This window comes from Populus euphratica, unplaced genomic scaffold (genome assembly GCF_000495115.2).
Source record: "Populus euphratica unplaced genomic scaffold, PopEup_1.0 scaffold197.1, whole genome shotgun sequence".
Lineage (NCBI taxonomy): Eukaryota > Viridiplantae > Streptophyta > Magnoliopsida > Malpighiales > Salicaceae > Populus > Populus euphratica.
The window spans coordinates 419,371-443,546 of record NW_011500022.1 but is presented as its reverse complement, the minus strand read 5'-3'; the positions used below and the strand labels follow the sequence as shown (position 1 = coordinate 443,546).

General features: G+C 31.4%; 2 protein-coding genes across 2 annotated transcripts; one reads left to right on the top strand and one right to left on the bottom strand.

The window, feature by feature from the left end:
• The first annotated feature begins 7,755 nt into the window (after positions 1-7,755).
• LOC105141980 (zinc finger protein NUTCRACKER-like) lies at positions 7,756-10,688 on the top strand. The gene is made up of 3 exons (XM_011049406.1): positions 7,756-8,177; positions 8,376-8,772; positions 9,291-10,688. Exons 1-3 carry the CDS (start codon positions 8,051-8,053, stop codon positions 10,198-10,200), a joined length of 1,434 nt encoding a protein of 477 aa, XP_011047708.1. The 5' UTR covers positions 7,756-8,050; the 3' UTR covers positions 10,201-10,688.
• A 7,993-nt stretch (positions 10,689-18,681) lies between these two features.
• LOC105141979 (homeobox-leucine zipper protein ATHB-52-like) lies at positions 18,682-19,561 on the bottom strand. The gene has a single exon (XM_011049405.1). It carries the CDS (start codon positions 19,514-19,516, stop codon positions 18,977-18,979), a length of 540 nt encoding a protein of 179 aa, XP_011047707.1. The 5' UTR covers positions 19,517-19,561; the 3' UTR covers positions 18,682-18,976.
• Between the last annotated feature and the right edge of the window lie 4,615 nt (positions 19,562-24,176).

The window sequence follows — 24,176 nt, the reverse complement described above, 5'->3', positions numbered from 1 at the left end:
GTGCTACAGGGTTGGATCAGCTGTTTTTTAAAACAAAAAAATGTAAAAAAAAAATTAAAATATAAAAAAATTTGATAATATAATTAAACTTAGTCAAATGCATCAATCTTAAAATCTTCCAATTTAATTCTTCATTTAACTTGAATTTTTAATTAAACTATATAAAAATTAACCCAATTTAAATTGATCAATTTCATGGGTTGAAGCGGCTTAACTTTTAAAAAATATTTAAGATGAAATTTTTTTAAAAACAATGTTGAGACAATGACATATTAGATGAGTATTAATCTAAAAATAAATATTTATCTAAGATAATAATAACTTTATATAAAAAAATAAATATCAAGCATGCAATCTATTTTCAAACTAATTTAATATTAAAATAAAAAATAAAAAAATCAAGTAAAGGATAAAAAAAAACATATCTAGCTAATTTAATATTAAAAGATAAAATAAAAAAAATCAAATAAAGGATAAAAAAAACATATCTAATCGATGGGTAAAGTCATTAAACCAATGAATCAGATAACCTAAGCTAGTATGTCAAACTTATAAAGAAGGTTATTAACTCTAATGAGATTATAATTTATGTTTTCTTTAAACTACTTTTTATTTAATTATATAATAACAATAGATGATCATAAAATTAAATACCAATACAATATCAAGATTTTTTTGTTAAGACCGCAATAACTTTATAGAAAATGAAACAAAACCAATTATAAAATTGAATTTTGAAATTAAAAAAAAAATAAACTAGCTAAACCTGCAAACTAAGTCAACCAGTTAAACCTGGAAACAAAACCAATTATAAAATTGAATTTTTAATTAACCTAATATATAATAATGAAATTAAAAAAAAAATTAAACTAGTTAAACCTGCAAACTAGGTCAACCAGTTAAACCTATAAATAGATTCATGAACTTTATAAAATTTAATAATATGGATTTTCTCAAAAAAAAATAATTTAACTATATAAAAAAAAACTATAAAAAAATGAAGTTTAATTAAAAGAAAAAAGCACCTCCCCAAAATAACCTAAATTACCTTAACAACCTTGCAAAGCATATAAATATTATAAAAATAAAAAATAAAAATAAATAAATTATAAAGTTAAAATTTTAATTATTTTAATTTAAAAAAATAAAATAAAAATAAAAATTCAATAAAAAAATAAACAGATAAGGAGTATATTTATGCATCAAATAGGAATCAATTTGGAGGGAATCACAGACGATGATATTGAATATATATATGCCATTAATGAAATTTATTATCCAAAATTTGATTCAAATCAAATTTTAAACTAAATAAAAAAAGATATTAACAAGATAAAATCTAGCTGTCCAAACCTGATTTTTAGAGACATGATTTAATATCTAACCAAACATGGTTCAAACCTAATTGGATCAACTTCAATCTTTTTTAAATAAATAAATAAACAAAACAATATCATATTAATAAAAATAATTAATCTATGTTAATCCAATTTAGATTATGTTATGGGTCTATTCCACGATGGTGGTGATGCTTTTGACATCATTTCCACTCACCATTAATATTTACTAGTTGCAATTCTTGAAAAAACTCTGTTCACGCTGGATAGTATTAAGTAGATCATCTATTTAAACGGATGTTAAAAAAAATTACGTGTAGACATGGAATTAATATTATAAAATGAAGATATCTTACTAAAATTGGTCATATATATGCAATTAAATCGAGGTTAAAACCATATTTTTCTAAACTTTTTTAATAGATTTTGTTGATTTCTCCCATCATCTTAGTTAAGAGAAGGCCACAAAATCCAGGAATGAAATATTTTGAAGAGGATCATGAAGAACGAGTTCTTGAAAGTGAAAAACATCATGTCGGTAATGTTAAATGGAGATTAACGACATGAAATCTATGTCAGTAATTACTAACAGAGTCAGCAACGAGATTTTTATTATTTATGTGAGAAAAAAAATCAACTTTTTATTATTTTAATATGTGCTAAAACCCCATAAAATTATGAACAATGGATAATTTAGTACCAGTGGTGTAGTAAATAAAGATTATAGACCATCCATTCACAAGTTTCTGTGATAGGATTTGACGAACTTGTTTTATTTTCACGTTCAAGATTCATAGGATCCCCAGTCAATACACAACAAATCTGTAGTCTCTTTATGAGCACATCATGTTGCATGCAATTAAATCTTGCTCTATATAGCTAGTTAATTTGTACTCTGTAAATGTACCCTAGGGTTCTGTTTTTTTCATGGAGAGCACCATCAATTTGGGCACTAGCACTACTCAAGATGATAACAAAGACCACTTTCTGATCAATTTGCTCTGTCATCATTGCTTGCTTTTCTTCTTTGAATACCATATTCGTGGCAAACCGAGTGGAACCGTGTATATCCCTGCTGCATGCCTTTCTTTTGAATCATCCATGTTTGAATTCCTTTAGAGCAGATGGCTTTGAGTAAGTTCTTGTCTTTTCTTTGCTTCCTCCTTTTTCTCTGTGTGATATATGTTTGCTTATTGTATATATCAATGATTAACGATGGATATATACTCACCAACACAATTGTTATCATATTACATTCAAAGTCCTTTTTTCTTAGTGGGAATTTAGTGCCTGTCAAAAATTTGATGGCGACCTTGTTTCTCCTCAATTCATAATTCTAGATATGCTTTCACATGAATACTTAATTAATTACAGGTTTAGGCATTATATGGACCAGCAATCTCTCTCTTTTACTCATATCATATATATATTTCAAGGTTGAGGTTTTATATATTTGTCTGTGCCACTACATAACCAAACGACGAGCACTTAGCCAAGAGATAAGTGAGTTTGTTCTTCAAAAATTATCATTTAGAATTTAAATTTTCAAGAGAAAATTGATTTTTTTTCTTCATCTATTTACTCTGAGCATGGATGATTTGCTTAAGAATTGATGGGAGGAGGGATCAGGACTTGGTACAAGAAAGTTGATCCGAGTATATATCTCACCGTTAAGGCAAAGAAAAGGAACATAAAAGGTAAAACATGAATAGGTTGATTGGTTTCCTATTTAAGAGAAGAGAGGGGCCATCCATAGCATTTGTAGAGTGAGCAAGTGGGGTGCTTTAACTTTGCTTTCCCAGCCAAAAAGAGAATCTTCATGTTGTTATATATTGTGGAATTGAAATATTAATAAATACATTATCATCTGCTACGTTGAATGACTTCATAGTGGTGAGTTTATTCGTGCCAGTTACTTGTTTGAGAATAATATTATATATTAAGATTTTATTTAATAATTAATTTTTTTTTATTAAAATAATTTTTTAATATAATATCAGAGTTTTAAAAATCAAACGGTAATAAGTTTGAATTTTAATATCTTTATTTATTTGATAAAAATTAAATATAAAACAATTTAAGTTTATGTAAATTTGAAACTTAAAAAATTTTCATTAAAAAAATATATTTAAAAACAATATAAATTATTTATTAAAAACTTATCTAATAATTTAAATTTTTAAATAAAAATAATTCTTTAAAATATACTAGCAAATAAAAATGTTAATGACTTGGTAAATAAAAGTAAAACAATAATTGATTAACACATCAAAATAATTTAAAAATACTAAAATTATATTAATTTAAAATAAATAAAAAATAAAAAAAATTATTTTTAAAAAAAAATACTTTTCAGATCAAATAGGACAAGCTATTTATCTTCTTCCTTTGAAATCTTAAATTCTTTGATGCTATGATCACTAAAGCATTAGAAGACAAAATTGTTGTTCTTTTCTTTTACTGAACTTGTCCTCCAGGTGGAATGACCGTGTCTTGGTGCTTCTTTTTCCTAATCAAAGTTACGTGAGACATTCAATTAGTTATGTTCATAATAACTCGTTAACTTTCGGATCGTGAGATTAATCATGATACATGTAAACTAGTTCGAATATTTATATTAATTTAAAAAAAAAATTATATTCATAATAATACATATAATAATACATGCAAGCATTTCCTAATCAAAGTTACGTGAGACATTCAATTAATTATGTTCATAATAATTCATTAATTTTAGAGTCCATAAAATTAGTTGTAATGAACATAAACTAGCCTAGTCTAAACATTCACATTAATCTAAAAAAAGAAATTATATTCATAATAATACATGCAATGCAAGCATTTTTAAACTCGTGAAAGAAATAAAGTTAATCAATCTTCAGATTGCTCAAAATCTCTCCCATCACGCCTCTGTGAGACCAAGATTGGGTGTTTGTAATTTGTAATATTCTTTTTTAATTTGTTGACAAAATATATTCAGCATCATGACGACTGGGAATGATAATGTCGTGATGATTAGAGATGATAATGCCATCAATATTCAATCGACGGATATAAATCCAAACCGACTCGAATGAACAGCTTCCTTTAAAAGATAATTACCTTACAAACCTTCATTAATTGGAACTTTCAATTTTAGAAGAAACTAATTAAGGATTAACATTAAAGCTTGTTACCACCATGCTCGCTCAAAAAAGATACAGAAACACTGCAGAAGAATATTCATGTCAATATTATTTTATGTTTATAAAGCTAGCAGGATTAAATGTAATTAGCCTGATCTGTTACTGTGTCGCAACCAAGGAAAAGGAAAAAGGAGAGACCAAAAAATAAAAAAATAAAGAAAGATAATTGAGATAGGTTTGGAAAAGGGCATCTATTCTTCATCTTTTTATAAACCAAAGCATGTGGATTTCTGTATAGGATTCCTAGATCCAAATCTGCTCTCCTTTTGGGATATTGTTTTTCAAAAGCAACACTAACATTTGATGGTACCAAGCATACTATACTATATCAAGACTAAGAAGAAACAAACGCAATATAGTTATTATTTCATGGATTTTTTTTTTCGTGTAGTATTTGATTATTGTTTAGAGATAAAATAAATTAATGAAGATATATAATGGAGAAAAAAAGAATTGTTCTTTTATTTTTAAAATAATAAAAGTTTACTCAAAACCCGTCTTAGAGATAAATTTATTTTATGTTTATATTTTTGTTCCTCCAATTTAATACATTTCTGACCCTTTATATCTTCTTCTTTTTTTTTTAATCAAAACACTAATCCAACATAATATTTAAGTACAGCTACATGATTTCACGTGATCAGTATAGGATTTCTCAGGATTTTCCTTGAATTGGAACCAGCTAAGAACAAGTTCATCATGTCTTGTAATTAGAAAAGCTTGGGGCGGGGGGATATCCTAGAACTGCACAAACAATCAAATGTAAAATACCGTTGTCTATCCTAAATTTCAAACTAAAAGAGACAAGCAAAGGAACAAACATAACCTTGGTGACAACATTTTGCTTTTCCCTGAGCCCTTCTATTTTGAAATATTGCCTATGGTTTCTAACTCAGACAACTTCTCTTTTCAAATCTCTACCAGCAAAAATAGATGTGGGGTTTGTATAATTAAAAACCCCATTAAACCTTGAAAGTTGAAGCCTTTGGGAGTGTTGGAGGAGGAGAGAATATTCTGAGGCTGCCACAGTTCAACAGCTAAGTTCCAAAGATTATTTACTAAACAAAGTTAGAAAGCAAAAACATGATTAGATTATGATTAAGGGGTTAGCAGGAGAAGTCAGCCCACAAGGAGACGACCGCTAGCTCTCAGTTCTAAAAATTCACTGCCTTTGTCAGCTGGCTGTTTCTTAACCTCTTCCCTATACTTTGATTATTTATCTATTATCATAGCATAATTAATTAAGATTAAGAAATAAAGTTAAATCAGAATTAGCTAGGGCATCTCAATTATATTCCCATCTCAAATTTTCTATTGACTTGTTGTAGATCTGAAACAATGTTTACTATTCACATATGTGTGTCTCAACTTAAAAACTAATTAAATGGTGATGCAGTTGATCATGTTCCAAAGTTAATTTAATTTCACTCATGTAACAAAAGAAAGATTTTACTTAAATATATTCAATAGTAAGTGAGCTTCCTTTCAAAACATTCATTTCTAATTTGAATCCAAGAAAAGTACTCTATAAAAAAAAATCTCTCGTAAATATATATGAAATTATAATTATAAAACTTGGTCCGTATCATGAATAAAATAGATCAATTGAATCCAAATCAATTCAAAACAAAATTGTTTTAAGATTTATTTAAAAAATAAATTAAAACTATGTGTCTAATAAATTCTCAACTAAATTTTAGGATTTTAACCAGATTATATATATATTGATTGATCGAGCTAAACTTAATTTTAACAGATTGTGCATGGCAGATTTTGTTAAACACCCCAAAGATTACTAACCATTATTTGCACATTTAATTATATATGTAAATGAGGCATGACATGATCGATACCTTCTTTGAAGGAGAAGACTAAAATTTTGACTGGCAGCGGCCAAGAACGAGAAAAATATTTTACTTTTGTGGAAGATGAGGATGCATAAAGAACAGAGGGTGGCTAGTTGGGCGTCTCGAGTCTTATGATAGATAGTCACTCTCAAGGACATGTTAATTCATCTTTTTGACAAAAACAAAATATAGTACATGATACATTGCGTTTTTATGACTTGTAGTTTTTCAATTCATACTATGTTAATTGAGAAAAATGGATTTCTTTTGTGGATACAAGGAACCATACCTACCTTCAAACTTTTGAGGGCAAGAATGCTACTGGGTCTTTGAGTTATATATTTTTTTTTTTTAGGTTAATGTGGGTGTATAGGTTAGCTTACGAGCACCACGACTAATCCCACGGGTCCTGAAATTAACGACCATGTAAGCATCCAGTGACCATCATATGAACAATCAAGAACTCAAACCTGAAACTACATAGGGAGCAAATCTCTTTATCCCAATCTTTGAGCTATATTTGTTATGAGTAGTGCATGCATATATTGAGTACTTAGGTATGTAGCTAGTCTGTTTAGGAACACGAGCACGCCGACCATGTAAGCATCCAGTGACCATCATATGAACAATCAAGAACTCAAACCTGAAACTACATAGGGAGCAAATCTCTTTATCCCAATCTTTGAGCTATATTTGTTATGAGTAGTGCATGCATATATTGAGTACTTAGGTATGTAGCTAGTCTGTTTAGGAACACGAGCACGCATTTGTGCAACCTGCGTTCCTAAACTAAAAAGGCATCACTATGATGTTTTTAATTTTAGAATACGGGTTGTATTGTAATCATGTTCGTGTTTCTAAATAATCACTAAATTAATAAAGTTAATTGTTCTAGAGTTTACATATGACGATGTTGTAAAATGGGATATTCTTGATCATGCACCTCAATGAGGCAAAAGTCACTAATGAACATTTGTGAGTATAATTAATTGAAGTAAAATCTAATGTTTTCTTTGAGTTCTATTTGCATGGTTCCAAAATGGCTATGTATAGTAGCTAAAAAACAAAGAAAACAATCCAAACTATTTGCTTTGTGCAAACCTGTGGCTATGAATTAGGATAACCTAGGGTTCCATTCAAATGTTTGTGGGGTTCTTGGAAATAATCAACTCATATTTTATCATCCAATGCACAATATTTAAACATGATAGATTAGAAAAATGAGAGACACAAAAAGCAAACAAATTATGTGATAATCATTCCAAATGGAAAAGGGCATGGAGATTTGCTTTCTCACACACTCGTCATATGTGTCATCATGCACCTTTATGTGTTTTTCCCTTCACTCTTCAAGCATCCTTTCTCCCTCCCTCCCTCCCTCTATGTCCCAACTTTAACTTTTCACCACCTCCCAAAAACATTTTTGATTATTCTATCCTAGCCTTGGCTGAAAAGCAAGTACTAAATAAAATGACTGCAGCAAGTATATTAGAGTTAGAAAGAGAAGGGGGGAGAGATCAAATCATCCATATATCTTCTTATGTTGCTAGGGTTGAGACTTGAAACCTCATAAGAAAGAACTTTTTCTCCTGGTTCTTCTCTTAATCATAACTTTAGTTGCATAACTAGCTAGACTGAGTCATCTACGTTGGTAAGAGAAAGGAATAGAAAATCTTGAGATATGTCAGGGAACATCATGGCAGCAGAAGAAGCAATAACTAGTAGTTATAATGGTTCTGTCGAGAACCCTGTTGATGGATCCAATCTCCCTGTTCTAAAGAAGAAGAGAAACCTTCCAGGAACTCCAGGCAAGCTAGCTAGCTTGTGTATTTAATTTTCTTCCTTTTGAGTTTTTGTGTTAGTGTATTTATCATTGTTCTTTCTTTATGTCTGCCTTTCTCATTCCGTCTTTATGATCATGATCTTCTGTATATTCAAAGTTATTCATGTCTAATCAAATTTTAATGCCATAATATTTTTATGGGACTATCTGTTCTTCTATGCAGATCCAGAAGCAGAAGTCATAGCTTTATCGCCAAAAACTCTCATGGCCACCAACAGATTCTTGTGTGAAATATGTGGTAAAGGTTTTCAAAGGGATCAAAATCTACAACTCCATAGGAGAGGACACAACCTTCCATGGAAGCTGAAGCAAAGGACAAACAAAGAAGTAAGAAAGCGCGTTTACGTCTGCCCTGAAAAGACCTGTGTCCATAATCATCCCTCTAGGGCTCTTGGAGACTTAACAGGTATAAAGAAGCACTTTTGTAGGAAGCATGGTGAGAAGAAATGGAAGTGTGAAAAATGTTCGAAGAGATATGCTGTCCAGTCAGATTGGAAAGCACACTCAAAGACTTGTGGCACTAGGGAATACAAATGTGACTGTGGGACTCTATTTTCAAGGTATAATTTCTTTATTAGTAGAATTTACATTGATCGCGCTACTGAAATGATACTGTATGTTTGATATTATACTAGTAGACAAGGGTTTTAAAGAAGAAATTAATCAAGTAGGACTAGCTAATTAATAAAGCATAGATGATAGAGCATCACTTTTTTTTCTTGTCAGCAACAAGAACAACACTCAAACATGTCAATGTAGAAAATATGTGAAGCATGAAAGTGATTTTTGTGGTTGTGATATCTTTGTCTGTGCAGCCCCCTCACTTTCTATCTCTCAAGTTTGGAAAATAAAGAGAAAAAGGAGGTATAGTGAGGACAAAGAGATAGGTGGAAAGGCAATATCTTTCATTTCCATCATCAATTCTTACAATAGATGCCTATTCATCTTTGAATTTAGTGCCTAATTAACCTTTTTTAGTACCCTATTACTAGCTATGCAATACCAAGTTAATTTGTTTTTATTATTATATAGTTTTAATTATCATTTGAGTTGATGTTCCAAATTTTTGATTGAGCAGGAGAGATAGCTTCATCACTCATAGGGCCTTCTGTGATGCCTTAGCAGAGGAAACAGCAAGAGTAAATGCAGTATCCAGCATAAGAAACTCAACTGCTGGCAACATAAGTTATCATCTAACGGGGAACCCATTAGGGCCTAACATGGCACAACATTTCTCTTCAATTTTCAAGCCAATTCAAAGCAATGATCGCCACACAAGACAAGGAGGACTTTCCTTGTGGATGAGCCAAGGAGGCGTACCCCATGCCAGTGAAGCAATGGGCAATAATATTCAAGAGATTCATCAAATTGGCGCAATGACTAGTTCAGGAGCTTTATTTGGTGACCCCCATGCTGTTTCATGCTCAAGTACTCTACCGTCTGATCATTATCAGTTAAATTGGCCAGTGTTTGGAAACAAGATCTCTTCAAATAATGCGCACGAGGAGCTGACAAGCACTTTAGGACTTCCTTTAAGCAATGTTAAGGAAGCAGCTGCTGCAAGTCAGCTAGTAAGTGTTCCTTCATTGTACAGTACCCAACAACAACAATCCCATCAAACAACTTCAGCAAATATGTCAGCCACTGCTTTGCTGCAAAAAGCTACTCAGATTGGTGCAACCTCAACAGATCCATCATTCCTTGGGTGTTTTGGGCTAAAGAGCTTCAGTACTACAGCTCAAGATGGGAACAACAAGTTCTGTGGACTGTATGGTTCAAGCCCTATAAGCACTAACCCAGCAAGTGATATGGAAAACTCAGGAAATGATGAGATTCCCACTTTGAATCAGCTTCAAATGTATTCTGCTAAAAGGCAGAAAATATTTCAAAGTGATCAAGACAGTCCTGCAGGAGGGCAAACTAGAGACTTTCTTGGTGTTGGTGTACAAGCCATATGCCACCCATCGTCTATCAATGGATGGATTTAAATTTCACGGGGTTGCATATTTTGACAATAAAGTGGAGGAATCTAAAGAGAAATTAAAACATTTGATAATTTAGTATCGGGAAACTTTGCAGCAAGGAAAAGGTGGAATTCATGAGTGCTTGGTGGAGGGCTAAAAGGTTATGCTTAGAAAACTATTGAAGAGTACTAGTTGTTGAAGGATTTAGAGATCCATGCATATTCTGCTGAACCCTAAAAGCTGATCCCTCTTCAGTTTTTTGAGAAAAGGAAGGTGGGGTGTAGTAGTGGGAGCAAAGCATAGAGTACTACAGCACCTTTTGAGCTCCATTATTGCTTGGCACCACTGTTGTGAGGGTATCCAGTGGCAAAAGGCTTCATAATTTCTAGTAAAAGTCGGGTTTATTTAGCCTATTGTTTAAATAAATTAATATATAGCTTTTCTATCAACAATCTATGCATAAATATTGTATTATAGCATTACAAGATTAATTATCTATGATTTCAAGCAGAGATTAGAGGGAAGCACATTACAGTTTTCATATTGTCCCCACACAGTTAGTTCCCTCTTTGTTATTGTTTTCCTTTTTGATAGGATGATTTTCAATTACTTTGATCTATCTATTAGATAAATTTATAATTTTATAATCAGATTGATCTCCATCGTTACGTTAAATATTGTTGAAATAATTTGTAATTTAAATTAAAAGGATTTACCAATCCGACTGTAATTGTATTTATATTTTCTTATCTTTGAAAAAAAATAACCATGTTAATATTTATATTTTATTGGTAATTTTTCGAGTGACTATTTCCTAATAAAAACTAATTAACCAATAGAGGGCCCAAAACATCTTTTACTATAGATTAATTGATTAATGGATTACTATATTCTTAATCATTCGCTTAGCTTCCTTAATTGTGGTTCAAAAGAATTTAGGAGTACATGATAATGACATAAAAAAAGTCAAAAGAAAAGGGGGGAAAAGAGAGTTAAAGAGAAAAGAAAACATATTCTTACATCCCCCACCCCCTCTCCTTTGATTTTACTTACTTTATTACTAGATATGATGGAATGAACATGGCTTTCTGTGTCATTCATTCAAAATTATGAAATTCAGTTAAAGCCACAACTTACATGTTTTATAGGATAATTTAAGTTAATTTAAATTAATGTTATTTTAAGTTGTTATATAAAAAAATTAAAATAATTTCATTTTAATTTTTTTACATTAAACAAGATTTTAACCAAGTCAATTAAATCAGGAGTTAATTAGGTTACACCGAATTAACTCTCACCTATTTTAATTTGAAATATGATCTAAACTAATATTATATTATATGTTAAATAATTAAATCAAGTCTATTTTAAAAATATTTTACATACAAGTTATGCAAATTTAATGATAAAAGTATTTCTCAGCTTCAAATTTTAGCTTTTGATACAATAAACAGCTCTATATATGATTAAAAAATGGTTAAAATGTCAAAAATAAAGTGAAATACTGCCATCTATTATATATAAGATATGGAATATTTGATGTATGTGTTATAATTGTAGCCTTTTGTGCTAGCTAGTGCCAAAAACATAATGGAGTTTAATACTGCCATCTATTATATATAAGATATGAAATATTTGATATATGTGTTATAATTGTAGCCTTTTGTACTAGCTAGTGCCAAAAACATAATGAAGTTTTGCTTCTAGCCAGGCCAAAAAAAAAAAAAGGACTTGCAGTGGACCATAAGAGATAAGGTTTGATTTCTGGCTTATTATGTAGCAAGCAAGATAATTTGTATGGAGAAAATAACATTCTTCATATGTTCTGACTGTAATTTTGCCCCACCTCTTACAACTTTTTTTCCTAGAAAATGTAGATATTGTCTGTTTGAATTACAACCAGTTCTATATTTTGCTTTTCATTCACAAATATTATTTTATTTCATGGCCTAGTTGGCCGAGTAGAAACATGATGGCCTTAGTTTAGAAATCTAAAAACAATTTAAAATTAATATTGAGTTAATTTAAAAAAAAATCATAAAAGTATTATTTTAACTTAAAAAAATTAAAATAATTTTATTTTAGTTGATTTAATTTAACATGTTTAATTCATTTCGTTACCTGGGATCTATCTCTTACCTCAATTATTGTAAGGAAACAGAAAAGAAAAACACTGTCGATTCAATTTCAAAAAGGGAAGGTTATTGTTGAATTTCTTAAACGTTCTTCTTGTCTAAATGTTGTTCTTCTGTTAAAAGTTTATAATTATTAGCGTAATTAGACAAAGTAAAAATAATTCTCATCCACTCTGTAGCTATGTGCTTCCGTCGTGAGGAAGTTTTTTTTCACATGAATCTCATCAAATTATACACACGCACACATATAAATAAACCGTTTAGTTAGAGAAATAAAATAAAAATATAAAAATAAAAATAAAAATAAATTTAAAATCAATTTTTATTTAAAAAATAAAATAATATTTCCCCTTATTTTACCTTTCAAACCATCTCAAATTAAAAAAAATGATTAGAGTGTTGTAACAATCTTTTTTAAAATATTTTTTATTTTAAAATATATTAAAAAATTATTTTTATTATTAATTTTTTTAAATTATTTTTATCTTATCACATCAAAATAATTTCATTAAAACAAATTATTTTTAAGAAATATTGTTTCAAGCGGTCAGCTAAATATAAGGCAATTGGGCTAGACAACTCAAATTCTTGTACTAATAGCATAATCCAATCTTGTTCACGACACTTTACGTAGCCGAGGACTCGCCACAATTTTCAAACGCCTATCAACTCTAAGCCCAAAGCCAATCAACCACTCCCAAAAACCCAACAAGAACAACCGACCGCCTTATCTTGAAGCTATAGTTATAAAACCTAATCTGAAATCAATGCGAGACATGACTTGAATTATGAATCAAAATAGTCGATTTTAATTATTTTTTTAAAGTAAAATGATATTATTTAAAAAAAAAAAATTAAAAATTAACAATTTGATACTTGGCTTTTGATCAAGCCAATGAATCAACTTATTTTTTTAATTAAATCATATTAGATAAATGTCCGGTGCTACTCGTGACTTGGGCCAAACTTTTTTCAATACTAAAAAAATATATTTAGATGACAATAATTTAAGACAATTCAAATTAAATTAACTAAAAATATAATTCGGGATATAAGACTGGAAGAACCAGTAAAAAGAAAAATGAATAGTTTAAGGCTTGATGTTATAGATGAAAAAAAACATCCAAAAATATAATGACAAAAAAAAAATTCAAGTTAACTCAGATAAATTAACAACTTATGATGTGAGATCGGGATAAAAAAATATCAAAAGAATGACCTACTAAAAAAGACCAAAGTTTAATAGAAAAAAGATTATAAAAGCTCTAAGTCAACCTGCTCTCGGAATAATCAAACATAAAGAAAAGTGAAAAAATAAAAAAGCTCAAAGATTGATAATTTATTGTAAAATAATAAAATAAAAAAATAAAAAAAAATAGAGGAAAAAAAGATTTAAGTTAGCTTGACACTTCCCTCTTGAAATAATAAAGAAAAATGAAAAACAATCACATAGCTCAATGGTTAATAATTTAACATCAAAATATAAATTGTAAAAAATAAAATTAGATAAAAAATTTAGAGCAACCATAATTAACTTAACTAACTTATTATACAGGATATAAGATCTTGATAATTTAACAACAATGAAAAGAGCAACAAACAATAAAGTTAAGGTTTTAATAACCAAATGATAAATGAAGGATTTTCTTTTAAAAAAATCAATACTTAAAAAAAATTATCTTACTGAAAGGCAACTATAAAAAAAAATAAAAAAGTAAAATACTCAACCATAAAACTATTTAAAACCAAAATAATGCAAATCAGATATATATATATATATAGATATATATATATATAATTAGAGGTTAAATTGTAAAATAAAAAATAAAAAAAAGTTATTGAAAGAACAAAGACCAAAACCGAATATAAAATCAAATGAAATTAAATCTTGAGGGATAAAATTAAAAAAAAAAAAGATAAATCAAGAAAAGAATAAAAAATATAATAACAAAAAGAATAATAACAAAAAAATAAATTAAAAAAATGCAATAAAATAAAAAATAATGAAATTATAAAAAAAAAATCAAAAAAAGTATACAGTATATAAATAGAGTAATTAAAAGTAAAGAGACTAAACCAGTTAAAAAAATTAAATTGAATAAAATAAAATAAAAATCCAAACTCTAAAAAGTTCAAACATCTAATAAACAGTAAATAAATTAATGGAGACAAAAGTTGATAAGAGTACAAATAAGATAACATAATTGTTTTTTTGACAGTTCAGGCCTAATTTTTTAAGGGATAAGGAAAAAAAAAAACATTCACCGCACCCAACTGAATATCCTCTATAAGCACACGTCGCACCGTCAAAAAAAGAATGACACTTTGCTCCTGACACGGCAGCGGAAGCAGGATTTTGGTTGTTGTTAATGTTAGATTTTGCTTTCAATCAAATATTATTGCCAATGAATTCTGGAAAAGCCGGAGTTTTGTGTCTATGGAACACTTTCGTTGTTGGTATGGTTATTATTACTGTTGTTATTGGAGAGTTTTCGGTCGAGGAACTGGATCATGTAATCTAGGCGTTTAGTGGAGGCTTCCAGGGAGGGATTGGGATTGTAAGCCGGGTTGGATCATGTAATCACCTCTCTTGAGTAGATTTTTGTGTTTATGGTTTGAGTGTGACTTTTATATGTTGAAATGGGTGTGAATTCCCTAATGGTGAGCGGAGAAATTGAGGATTTTTGGAGTTACTTTGTTGCATTCTAAGTTGAGGCTTGAAACTTGATCTATATAGCTACTTTGTAAAGTTTGTTTCTTGGACTAAATGTTTTGATACTTTTGTGTAATCTTGGATGTGCTGGGATAGAATAGCCTATATATTATTGTCGGTATGCCAATTGGAGGATTGAAAAATTATAAAGCTCACATTTTTTGTATTTATGGGTTTATATGTGAAAGAGAGCTGGGAGACAGTGGATCATCTATCAATCCGGTTTCTTAATACTTTGGAGATTCAGCCTTCGATCTCTCTTTTTTCTGACAATATTTAGGTTCGGACAATTATTGATTGGTTTCCCCGCCACAGATCATTGTGTAAAGAGAAGTGAGGCGTACTAATAATTGCATGATTGTACGAGTGTAGCACCGCACCCTATATAGATCAGTTCGCAGGGGAAATGAATACTAAAACTTTCTAAGTAAGCTTTGCACTCTTAGTCAACAACTAGACCAGAATGCTGAGGAGAGCCTACTCCTAGATCCGAGTCTAATGTTTGGGGAGGATAATTGTGCTGAAGTTCTTTATTTGAACGTTCTGTGATTTGGTAAGTACTGAAGTGGACCATTCTTCAAAAATATGTTTGATCTCTAAGCACATTTACATATTGTTTACCCATAGTTTAGGAAGTCGGAGGTTCAGTTGCTCCATCTGAAGCGATTTTACTATTGATCTCTAAGCACATTTACATATTGTTTGCCCATAGTTTAGGAAGTCGGAGGCCATCTGAAGCGATTTTACTGATTGTTTTTTCTCATCTCTCTTTGGCGTGTTTGGCTGCATAGCGAAGAAATTTAAAAGTTAGTGCCTAAGCAGCAGAATTATGATGCAAAATAGGTGTTGTAAGTTTAAAGAGAAAAAACAATGAGACTAACAGCCCATCTCTTCATCTTTCAAAGTTTTCTCGTGATCGGGTTTGGTACTTATTAATTGGTGGCAGACCCTTTGAAACACTAGTTGTTACCTTACTGCTTTTATTCTTAAATCTTGAGGGGTGCTGCCTCTTGCTCTTGGGAGAAGCAATGCAGCCACGTGAAATTTGAGATTCCATGTGTCACTCGAGGCCCCTACCTCTTTATTACTCATATCTGTATCCTTGTCCCTCTATTTCTCCCATTCATAATGGAGCATTGTATTTAGTCAATTCCTGATGTCAAGAGGGACTTTTGGTTCTCATAGAACACACCATCTACAGCTCAGTGTCTAGCTGTTCCATTCTGTTTCTTTTCTTTCTTTCTTTTTCCAAAGAGAACAGGAATCAAGAACATGCATCCATATAATGCTTGAATTTTTACCCTCATGTTTGCTTTAGTTTAGTATTGATAACCAGTATGATTTAATCCTGCTTCGCAACGATTTTCAGAATGGTTAGTTCTTGGGACGTGTAAAATGTTCTGTGCTTTTAGAATTTTATTGCTTAGTTTTTAGTTTGACTTCGTCCCTCTTTCTTGATGGAAAAGGATTAAATTGTTACTTTCCTTTTGGCCTATTTCATATCAAATCAATTATTGGGTTTGATTTTTTGGTGGCGTGAAACTTGAAAGTAGGGCTGTAATATGTGAACTAATCTGTTTCTTGAATTGAAAGTTTCGGTATTTTTATCGAGGCTGTAAATGTTTTGTGTTTGGATTGTTGGTTTGTGGAGGTGTAAGAAGTTGTGTTTATTGTAGACGTTTTGTGTGTTAAAGCATTATGCTTTTGTGAATTAACTTGCTCTAAGTTGGAAACAATGAGTTATCGATTCTGGGGTCGGGATAAACAACTCTCAAGTGGTGAATATGAGCTTGTTATAGTTCAAGCTTGATCTGAGAGGGAAAGAATGATTTATTAATTCCCTGGCTGGGGTAAAACTCTTAAAGGGTCATCCTACAACCTTGTACATGCAGATGCTCACACATGCATATACCTGTCTGTGTGCTTGTGCATGAGCAAGCATGCATGTCATGTGAATTTGCAGTTCACAGTTAGCATCAGATTCTTTCGTTACTGTACAGGATGTTCACTCCATGTGTTCTGAATTGATTAGAATGTAACTGGTGGTGGGTACTTTGGTCTTGAAAGTTAGGATTTCAGACTTGGCACTCTAGAAGCACAGCTAAGACAAATTTAATTTATGGAGAATAAGGAGCATTAATAGCAAGATGACATGTTCTGCCCCACCGTCTATTTAATGCAAGAAAATGTTGTAAATGATGAACAACCCAAATGGACGATCTGTGTTTATCGTTGGGAATGTTAGAATAATTCAGAGTATCTTTTTTCTTCACGTGAAAACTAGTAGACTTATCTGACTATTATTAGTATTGAATTCTTCATATTGGCCATTGTTTTGCTACTTGAGCTAGCAATATCTTGAAAGTTTGAACTTCTAGTCTTACACGAGAATTGTGTACCCACAAGTGACGCCCGCCACTATGGACCAAATTATATTATTTGATTGGCAGTGTTTTATGGACGGTCATTGCTAATTAATTTGAGATTCTTGCTTGTATTTTATTATTCAGTACTACAGTACTAGGTGATATCAACCAGTCTTTTCAAGATCCTTTCGTGTCTGGGAATCAGGATATGTGTTGCTTTCTGCTAAGGGTTCTTGCCTTTGGTCTGGTATGATCCTTTTCCTGAACAACACGCAGCACCTTGAAATCTTGAGCTTCTAATATAACAGGAGAATTGTGTGTCTACACATAATGCCAAAAGCTGTTACAATATTTTCTCTGCGTCGCTTATTGATGGTCATTGCTAGTTGATCTGTGATTTCTGCATGTATAAATTATTCAGTGGTGGAATAGGATAATTTAGCATTAACCTGATGTTTTCAACGAGTCTTGTCAAGTCCCCTTCTTGTCTGATGACTGGGATATTTTCTTGTTTTTTAGTTCAGGGTTCATGCTCTGGTCACTTTTTGACTTTCAATGAATAACAGCGCGAAATAGGAGTGAGTGTTTGTCATCTGTGATCTTTTGCTTCCTCGGAAGTGGGCCTCTACTTCTTCAAATTTAGAATTCTGAGTAATTTTTTCTAGTTATTTTTGTTCGATACTTGTGTGTTCCTCTACACCTTATTAGAAGTTTGAGCTGGACTGGCCTTATTTAGGCCAGTTTACGACTTGCTTGAGCTGAATCTTGCTACAGATTTTTGTTTGTCAAGCTTGCCTTTGATTGGTGATGTAACTTAATTTCTTACTCAAATTGCAGAACAACTTGCTGCAGCCTGAAGCAAGTGCCCTGCTTATGTCAAACTGATTGGACTTTGTTATGTCTCTATGCAAGTGCTGAAGGAAGAAATTAAACATGCGGGACCCTATTTGACTCAGACAATTAGGCATTATGGACACCTCCAGTTGGCCAAGTTTTTCAATTCAAGATTCCAGGCCATCAGAATGTGAAGTGCATGCATATACCCAAATCCTGTCATGAAGGTAATAAGCCCGGCCACTAATCATGAAAGAAATGGGTGTTTTATATATATATATATATATATATATAAGTTGAAGAAAACGGGAACTTCAACCTGTACTTTCAGTTGAACTTGACGATTTTGTCTTGAACTGCAATCTGTGATGTGTTTGAAATCTTGTGCTTGCATTCTTAGTTCTGTAAAATTACAAAATTCCCACTTGGTCTCATCTGAATTGCCAGTCTGCATCCCTCAGGAAAAAAAAAATTGTTATTGCTTAATTCTCTGTTTTGTTTGCTTTTTGGCATGTCACTGGAGTAAAAATTGCATGGTTGGGAATCAAATTGTACTTGCTAGTGGAACAATTCATATTTTCTTACTGGTAATCTACTTGTCTTACTGGTAATCTACTTGTCTTAAGCTTCAACATTGAATAAAATTTCTTGACTTGACCATGAAATACAAACGACCTAATTTTAGCAGGAAGAACTTCGAAAGTTCTAAATTCTACTGCCATCATTTGTTTCATGATTGAGTATCCTCCGATTCAGCTAAGATGCCATAACTGAGTTCCAGAGCCTGTCAAACAAGTATATAGCTCTTCTACAGGAAAGATTTCATCCTTTCCAGCATCTCTCCAATTACAGATCATGTTTCCTGGAGAGGTTGAGTTGGCCTGCTCATCGCTACATCCTGAAACAGAAGCGAGAGCTGAAGCAGATGTGGTTGATCCAAAAGGTATCATTTGCTGAACCTTGCTCAGCTCATATTTAAGTGTGCTAACTTGCTTCTCGAGCCTGGTGTTTTCTGTCATTACATTACCTAGCTCTAGCTGGACATTCTTGTAGTCATGCTCAATGGCGTTATTTTTGTTTCTGGCTCTTCTATTTTGATACCATATTTCAACTTGTCTTGGTGTCAGGCCTAGTTGGCTGGCAAGCTCGATCTTGTGTTCTGCTTTCAGCGTCTGGATGGCATTGAAACTTGCTTCCAGGAGCCTAAGTTGATCTCTAGCAAGCCTTTTCTTTCTGGGTTTCTGAGCATGGTTGCCATGGCTTTGTGATTGGTGGTGTAAATGGGAATTCATGTCTTTAGGTGTTTCTGGACAGTGTAGCTGAAGAAAGGTACGTCGCAGGAGGCTAAGTGGATTGGAAGGACAGTATTCGAGTCCCTTTTATAGGCTTCTTGGGGACAGTGCGTCTTGTACATTTAAGGTGTTGGTCCCACAAGTGCAAGTACTGATTGGCCTTCTGCTCAGAGGGTCAAGTTTGATGGGCCAGAAACATAGCTGCTCCTGCTCTTGTGGGGAATGGATATTACTTTCTTTAGCGATAAGCATATAAAATTTAAAAATAAAAAAATAGGCGAAATTATATGGGAGTAATTTTTTTTCGTTGAAATATCACTATTTTACCATATTATCTAAATGATATTTATTAAATGTTATTATTTTTAAATATATAAAAAATAATTATTGTATTTTTTAAATATAAGATAAATAAATTATCTAATTTTTAGTTTAATTGGTTCATAATAATCCATAAAATCAGTTAATTAGTCTTGAAAATAACAAAAAAAATATAAAATTATCAAAATTAAAGGTTCAGTGAGATTTTTTATATTTAAAGATATGACAATTTAAATAGCAATGTATTAACTACTATAAAAAAAATAGTTTTTAGAAATTTTTATAGAATGTGATTTAGTGATCAAATCAAAAGTTATGAATTTTTTAAGTTATTATTCTGATTTGAATTAATTATACTTTCTCTTATATTTAAACAGGCTTATAATTATTCACTACTTTGCCAACAATAGCTTTTTTATATTTTAGTTAGAGTTTAATTTTTAATTTACAAGTTAGACTGAAAGAAAAATTCCATAAAATTATGATTTTTATATGAAACAATCGATTGGTTAATACAACTGAATTCAATAAATTAACTGATTGAACTAAGAAAATAAAGTTTGACTATGTTGCATTTTAAAAATACAATATAATTAAATTATATTATTTTACCAAATCATTTTTCAACCATATTATTCTATCAAATATTTACGTTTATACTATGCTAAATTTTTTATAAAAAAATCCAATCTCTTTATTCATCAGATCAATAGGAACTGCAACTGCTAGACAAAGAGAGCCTATGATCGCCTTACTAGTATTGACCTGTCAAAATTTTCTTCTTGAATAATTCTGCATTTAATAAAATTCTAATGTTAGGACTCGTTTGTCTACTAAGTGAAAACTGCTTTTCAAGCCAAAAGGCATAAAAAATTATGTTTTTTATTCTTGAAACTAGTTTGAAACACAACAAACTGCATAGACAAACGAGCACATGATATGAGTTCATATTTCTTACAATTTCCAGAAAATGATCTCTTCAATGGTCCGTGGAACAGCTTCTTTGAACAAGTGATAGGGACAAAACATCCCGTTTCACTTGACAACACATAGAGCGCTCTGTCTACAGCTTCATCACAAATTAGGAGTCTGGACTTGAGAGTATCTCTTCACTCCAACTTATTTTATAGGGTTAATGGCCAGCTCTCTACGTTTTATTACAAAAAAGAAGAGGAAATGCCATGTAATAATAGCCGCTATCTAGCCAACAGATGGTTGTCCTAGCCGTGAGTCACAGTCACCTTGTCCCACTTTCCAAAGAGTTTGGGTCTCTGCATCCTATGGCCTATTATCCTGAGTTTCGGTTCAACATAAGTTCGGGGAAAAAATCACCAAGAAAATGAATTATTTCTGGATATAGAAAATAAGCTAATGTTGATTATGGACTGGCAAATAATTTTTATTTTTATTTTATTTTTTTAATAATAAAATTAGTATAATCTAATATCTTTTCTATAACATAATTCTATATAATATCTTCAAGATTTTCTTAACTTCGAGTCCTACCTTTATATCAGTTCATGTAATTGATGCAGCTGCTAATCTTTAAAGTCGAGGGTTTTATATCTTAAGATTAAAAAAGAAAATTTATTTATAAAAATTTAATTTTTTATTTCTAAATTAATTATTTTAGTGCTTCTTTAATTATTAGAATTAAAGTAATATTTCACGGTATGAATATCTTTGTAAATCTTATCAAGTTAATACATAGAATCAAAATGAAAAAACAAAAAACTATATTTTTATAATAATAAAAACTTATCTATTTTCATATGAATTATGTTTTTTTATATGTAGTTTTCTGAGGCTCTCGCATATGCCAACTATTTCTCTAAACTATGGTCCACCTGCAGAACATTTTCATGTGTCTCAGCTTACATTTAGAGTTGTTGTGTCCACTTTGCATGGTCCTACACTCCATCATGTCAAGAAGTTGATTGATGAAGCCTTACCTTGAAATGCTGCTCGATTGAAAAGAAGATTCAAGTGCTTCATGAACAGTTGGAAACCAGTGAGAAATTCAAAACTGAACTCCAAATTTAATGAAGATGCTATAAATGATTTGAATAAGGTCTCTAAATATTACAAGATCCGTATAACTGATATGGGGAGGAAATGCTGCTCAATGGAGGGGAGTTATTCTAGTTCACTTGGAATGCTGGATTCTGCAGAGCAGGAATCTTGGAATGGAAACGAAAATATGAAGAGACATGGAATAGGGAAAAGATTTGAAGACCGGGTTAATGACGTGGCCTGAAACTAGATTAATTAGGATTGAAAGGAAAATCAAGAAAGGGTTGAACGAAAAAGGCTTGAGGAAAAAACCATAGACATCATAGAAAATCTAAGATGAGAAGAGAAGAAATCATAATACTTTGGTTGTAGAAACAGTAGTCTAGCTGTGTGTGGCTGCTAGTTTTATAAATATTTGGTAGCTGTGTATGAGTTTTCATTGGATACGAGCTGTGTTGTAATTGTTGCACTACATAACAGAAACAATCTGCTCTCTGATCTTAACTTTTCATTAAATCCAAATCATATTCACACACAACTAACATCTTGTAAAACTACAGAAGACGAAAGAGAGAAGAAGCCAAGGATTACGTACAGACACTTGTTCTAAGAATAGGAAAATGCTTAGGCTTAGCATGAGAGCAAAAACCAGGAACTTTGAGTTTGGACTTGAGGGTCTGTATGTATAACCTTCTGTGATTTGTTGATTACTATCATATAGTAGCCTTTAATTTCAAGAAGCTTGCAGAAAACATTTTTATGTCTTTTCACATGTATTTTGGATGCTTCATTTGAATATGCAGGCTGCTCAAGAAGAGATGGAGATATGATTTGGAATCATCAGCTCTGAGGATTAAAGTCAAGGACTTGGCCTATAAGTAGGAATCTGTCAAATGTGCTGCTCGAGCATTGGAGAGGGAGGCTGAGATACTGATACAGGACAGAACCCAATTGGAGCAGAAGTACCTCACTGAGTTAAAAAGGTTTGAGGAAGCACATGAAAGGTGTAAAGTCTCGGAAGAGGAAGTTAAGGTGGCAAATAAGTTTGTTGAACCAGCACAATTAGGAGTGCTGGCTGCTGAAATTGCAAAGAGGGATGCTTCTCAGTTCACAATAGAAAGACTTGTCGAGATTGAAAATGCACAAAAGCAGATTGAAGTCTTGCAGAGACAAAAGGTGGATCTTACCAGTGAAGTCGACAGGTTGCGTGCATCAGAAGTTGATGCTATTTCAAGAGTTGCTTTACTTGAAGCTATGGTTAAAGAGAGAGATCAAGAGGTAGAGTCATTGAAAATGAAATGTGGACAAAGATTAAGCTCAATGCAAGTGGCAAAAATAATGGGAAATGGGCCTTCTTTACAGGCAGAGCAGCAGCAGAGAAAGCTAATTTTGCCTCGGGTTGAGTTTTCTCCTGACCATTCAGATGAAACTCCGTTGAGTTCTGAGAAGAAAACCATTGCTTGTGGGAAACGTTCTAGGCAAGAAGTTCTGAATGTGGGCTCAGATTATGGACAGGATATAGATATTGCTGAAGCAACAGCCAGAGAACCAAAAAGATCCAAGAGCACCGTCGCCCTGCAAAAATGCACGGCAGAAGTTGAGAATTCTGATATCAAGTCTAACAAAGACTGTGAAGATTGAAAGGCTGGTTCAGAGGATTAATAATAACAAAATAATATGCATATGTTTTTTTTTTTTTTTACATTATGTTTAATGTGAACAGTGAGCTTATTGAAAGTAATTATTCTTACAAGTTTGGCATGATAAAAAAAAAAATGTGTTTTATGTTTTAGACCTTATTTCTTATAACACATATTTTATCGAGTTTTAATTTCTAAATCAAGCTTTCTAGGAAAGATTATCTAGCTTATGGGTAAAAATCTGAGTTTGTTTGGATCTCTAATTAGACTTGCAAAATTAAACTAAAATACTCTTTGCAACAGTATTCTCTACTTTTATATTATAAATTCAAATAAACATATCTTGAACCTCATACATTAAAATCATGCGATTCAAAAGCTTAAAATCATTTACACATCTAGAAATGCAATTTTTATGAAGGATTCTAGGTTAGATAAGATCGTTTTGAAAGTAAAAATTCAAATGCAATCTGAAAGACAAGATTAGTCTCCTACTTTATTGCGAAAAGTAATGGTATTTAGTATCGTCCTATTACTGAAAGTCTGACATAGAAACAATAAATCTTAGGACTTAAAAAATATGCAAATCAAGCTTCTAACATGCCATAAATGAAAGAATATAACAGAGATGGTTGGATATTACAAAAAACCAAGTTAGAAATAAAGTCTAAGTTGCAATAAAGTTG

Excerpts from the sequence above, each read along its gene's own strand:
- LOC105141980 (XM_011049406.1), top strand. The coding sequence starts at position 8,051 with ATGTCAGGGAACATCATGGCAGCAGAAGAAGCAATAACTAGTAGTTAT. Across the intron at positions 8,178-8,375 it reads AAACCTTCCAGGAACTCCAG|ATCCAGAAGCAGAAGTCATA; the intron begins GCAAGCTAGCTA and ends TCTTCTATGCAG. Across the intron at positions 8,773-9,290 it reads TGTGGGACTCTATTTTCAAG|GAGAGATAGCTTCATCACTC; the intron begins GTATAATTTCTT and ends TTGATTGAGCAG.
- LOC105141979 (XM_011049405.1), bottom strand. The coding sequence starts at position 19,516 with ATGAATTCCCATTTACACCACCAATCACAAAGCCATGGCAACCATGCT.